We start from the raw sequence: 3,548 nt of genomic DNA, 5'->3' as shown, positions 1-3,548 counted from the left end.
AGTAGAATCAGATGATTGGCGTGGCGTGGTATCAAGCTTCTTCTCCCGAAGACTGTTCAAGGAACTCTAGGTCAAGTCAAGCAGGTTAGGATGTGAAGCCTTCCATCATGATCGCAAGATACAAGACCTATGATCGCAAGAATTGAAATGAGAATTGAAATTGATGAAAAATCGGCCGTTGAGAAATTGAGAAAATGAAAATGAAGAGATGATTGATGGGAAAGGCAAATGAAAGAAGATCATATGGTCAATATGAGAATTGAAATGAACATGCATGCAAATGAAATCTCAAGAGCTCTCAGGTGAAATGGCGCCAAATCAATCTTTCATACCGCGGTTAGATAGCGATTTGTTAGAAGGGCCCGTAGAGCAGATAGTTAGGACAAACACATTGGTCATGAATGGTGGACATCATTGGGTGGAAGATTTGGATTGAGAAAGTCAGATGGGTGACAATTGAAATCGATGGGATTTGAAGCACAATGATGGGATGGAAGACTAGATGTTCAGAAAGGTGTCTGGGGAGCCTGACTGATCAGAGGGGAAGCCTGACGAACAAGTGCAGTGCGGCACAGTCGAGTTCAGGTGGTGGAGGAGTGTTGATGGTACTGACGAGGTTTCTATGAAGGAGAGTGTGTAGGTAAAAGATGGATGGAGAAGGATCTGGGAGCCTGAGCAAGAAGCAGCTTGGAGCATGGAGGAGGAGATTGCGATTCAGGAGGATGCAGGGTGCAGCTAGCATGGAGGATGCAGGAAACTTGATGGAGGAAGCAGGGAGCTTGATGGAGGAGATTGGGATCCAGGAAAGAGCAGGCAGCTTGGAGGAGGAGAGCGCGGTGGTGCAGCTTGGAGGAGGAGCAGGGAGATGTTTAAAAAGGGGGTTCCCGGAGGATGAAGGAGGAAGTGGAAAAGGAAGCTGAGAATCTCGCTTAACTTCGTCAGGGAGGGTGTAAGAACTCGGATAAGTTCTTGGAGACGGCGAGAAGTTCAGGGTATTGCGTCTCATCGATGGACGAAGCTCAGCGAGATGGAAGTGGGTTTCGACATAGGTCTGGAATTAAGGAATCGACGAGCCTGAGGGTCAGGCGGAGAAGAGGGGGTTAGGAGGACACGTGTCCACTGCGCGCTGTGCATTGTACTGGGTGCAAGGGACTGAAGGGAAGGTGACTGCTGTGAATAAAGGAAGTGTTGGTGGTGTTGTGTGGTTCTTCTGAGAGTTCTATCACCATCAGTGAAGGTGATAGAGACTGCACAGCTGTGTATCGTTGAGGTGAATAAGGTTGGTGTAAGGATCTCAGGTGTACTGAGAATTAGTCTTTGGTGGATCTTGGGTTAAATAGATTCTGGCCAGTGAGGTGGAGGTTGATTCGATTAAAGATCTACAAGGAAAAATTCTGAAATACAAAGCGAGGTGGTTCTTCTGAGAGTTCTATCACCATCAGTGAACTTGTGCCTTCTGCTGCTCACCCCTCATCTGCAGGTGTGTCCGCCAGCCGAAATCGGCTAGCACTTCGATTAACCGTCTGAAACGGTCCGGTTTGCCTTTTCTTTTCAGTCAGAGGTACAAGGACTAGGTGTGTCCGGTGCGCTACTGTCGGTATTTTTGCTGGTACAAATTTCACCGACTGTTTGTTAAATTTCACTACAACCGTTTTCAACGGTAAACGTACAGACAGTAGCCTACCGCCGACAGTTCTTTAATCGAATCAACCTCCACCTCACTGGCCAGAATCTATTTAACCCAAGATCCACCAAAGACTAACTCTCAGTACACCTGAGATCCTTACACCAACCTTATTCACCTCAACGATACACAGCTGTGCCGCGTCTCTCAGCGAGCGTGTGAGGGTCCATGTGAGCGATTGAGTGAGTGAGAGAAACTGAGAGGCAGAGGCAGAGGCAGAGGCAGATGGGAATACAGGCAACCTTCACTTCAAACAAGCCTTCTCGTCAAGCCTAAGTTTGCTGTTTGCCAGCAGGGGGGAAAGTGCGTCTTGGGTGCCATGTCGCTCGTATCGCCTCTTGGAATCCTTTGGTTGAGCTCAATCATCATTTCGAGCTCAGAGGTAGGCATAATGCTAGATAAAAGCTTTTTGAACTTGTGTTGTTACTGCAGGGATTGTGTTGCTTTCAGTGGACTCGGTTCGATCGCGAGCAGAGTGCTGTTTGTCAGCGCTCTTGTCTTCGGATACGGGGAGGAAATGATGGCGGAGATGAGAAGAACGCTTCTGTTCAAGAGGAAGACCCACACATGTTGAATGTCTGGGACATAGCCATTGACGCTGCAGATAAGAATGGCAAAAAATTAAGAGACCAATTCGCAAAAGCCGTTATGCAGGGGAGCTCCAACATTCTTGAGCATCTGACAAAGCAGGACGAAGGGACCGAGGGAGTGCAATCAGAAATCGAGGGAGAACAACGAGAGAGGAAAAATGAAGAGATCGGAGATGTACAACAAGATATCAAAGTTGTACAAGGAAAGATCGAAGGTGTACAAGGAAAGATCGAAGGTGTACAACAAGAGATCACAGATGTGTTGAGAAGGATGCAAGATCAAAATGACCAAATGCTGAAGGAGGTCCACATGCAGCTTGTGCAGCAGCTTGTAGCGTACCAGCAGCAGCTTGTAGAGGACAAGAAGCAGCTTGTAGAGGACAAGAAGCAGCTTGTAGCGTACCAGCAGCACCTTATAGACAGGGAGAAGCTGCTTTTAGACAAGGATAAGCTGGTTGAGGGGCTTATTCCACATCCTGTGCAACTTAGAGACAGTATGTCAAGACCTGAAGGTGAAACAGAATTGAATGTGGCTATCATGGGTACTAACAGGACTTATGCTAGTTGGCATGCTAAGTTTCTTGAAAGAGCTCTGGACTACCGCATGCGCAGGAAAGGTTTTACGGGCTAATGAATACGTCAGCTTCTCCGCATGCTTAGGAGGCCACGAGACACTTGGAAACAAGCTCTTCATACGAGAGTGCTACTTCGAGATGAGGCGGAAAATTGCAGAGGATTTCAAGTTGGACCCAGAGACGCTAGAGGGCATGGACACCAATCAAGGATGCCATCAAGTGATCCTCACAGGTACTCCAGGGATCGGGAAGTCCTGCTTCGCATACTTCTTACTTCTTCAGCTCCTCCGGCCTGGTGAGGAAGTAGTGTATCAGATAGGGAGTGAATATTGGTACTTTGATGGAGAAGCATGGAACCTGTTCATGGATGGATCCGTAGCGCAACGCTTTCTCCAAATGTTTAGGCGCTGGTATATCTGTGATCTGTACAAAAACCAGGGGAGCTATTCAATGTCACGAACCGCCAAAACAATCATAATCTCTTCACCGAAGTATGGGATGTTCAAGGAAATTGTGAATACTGGATCGGCGAAGAGATATTTCTTGCCGTTGTGGTCAGACGACCGAGATGTCACTCTTCATCATGATGCAATGGGGGCGTATTGACTCCGATGAAGTGATGAAGATCGTAGAGGATTGGGGCAATGTGCCGAGAAATATCGTCGTGAACCTTTAGAGACACTTGAGCAGGCTGTTGAA

General features: G+C 47.5%; 2 protein-coding genes across 2 annotated transcripts; both read left to right on the top strand.

Annotated features, from left to right (window-relative positions):
- The first annotated feature begins 297 nt into the window (after window positions 1–297).
- GUITHDRAFT_151137 (hypothetical protein) lies at window positions 298–947 on the top strand. The gene is made up of 2 exons (XM_005837307.1): window positions 298–424; window positions 648–947. The coding sequence occupies exon 2, from the start codon at window positions 648–650 to the stop codon at window positions 918–920; it is 273 nt and encodes a 90-aa protein (XP_005837364.1). The 5' UTR covers window positions 298–424; the 3' UTR covers window positions 921–947.
- A 1,056-nt stretch (window positions 948–2,003) lies between these two features.
- GUITHDRAFT_103616 (hypothetical protein) lies at window positions 2,004–2,905 on the top strand (the record flags this gene model as incomplete). The annotated part of the gene is made up of 2 exons (XM_005837306.1): window positions 2,004–2,066; window positions 2,117–2,905. 2 exons carry the CDS (start codon window positions 2,004–2,006, stop codon window positions 2,903–2,905), a joined length of 852 nt encoding a protein of 283 aa, XP_005837363.1.
- Between the last annotated feature and the right edge of the window lie 643 nt (window positions 2,906–3,548).

Source organism: Guillardia theta (genome assembly GCF_000315625.1).
Source record: "Guillardia theta CCMP2712 unplaced genomic scaffold GUITHscaffold_14, whole genome shotgun sequence".
NCBI lineage: Eukaryota > Cryptophyceae > Pyrenomonadales > Geminigeraceae > Guillardia > Guillardia theta.
This window is presented reverse-complemented; position numbering and strand designations above follow the sequence as displayed.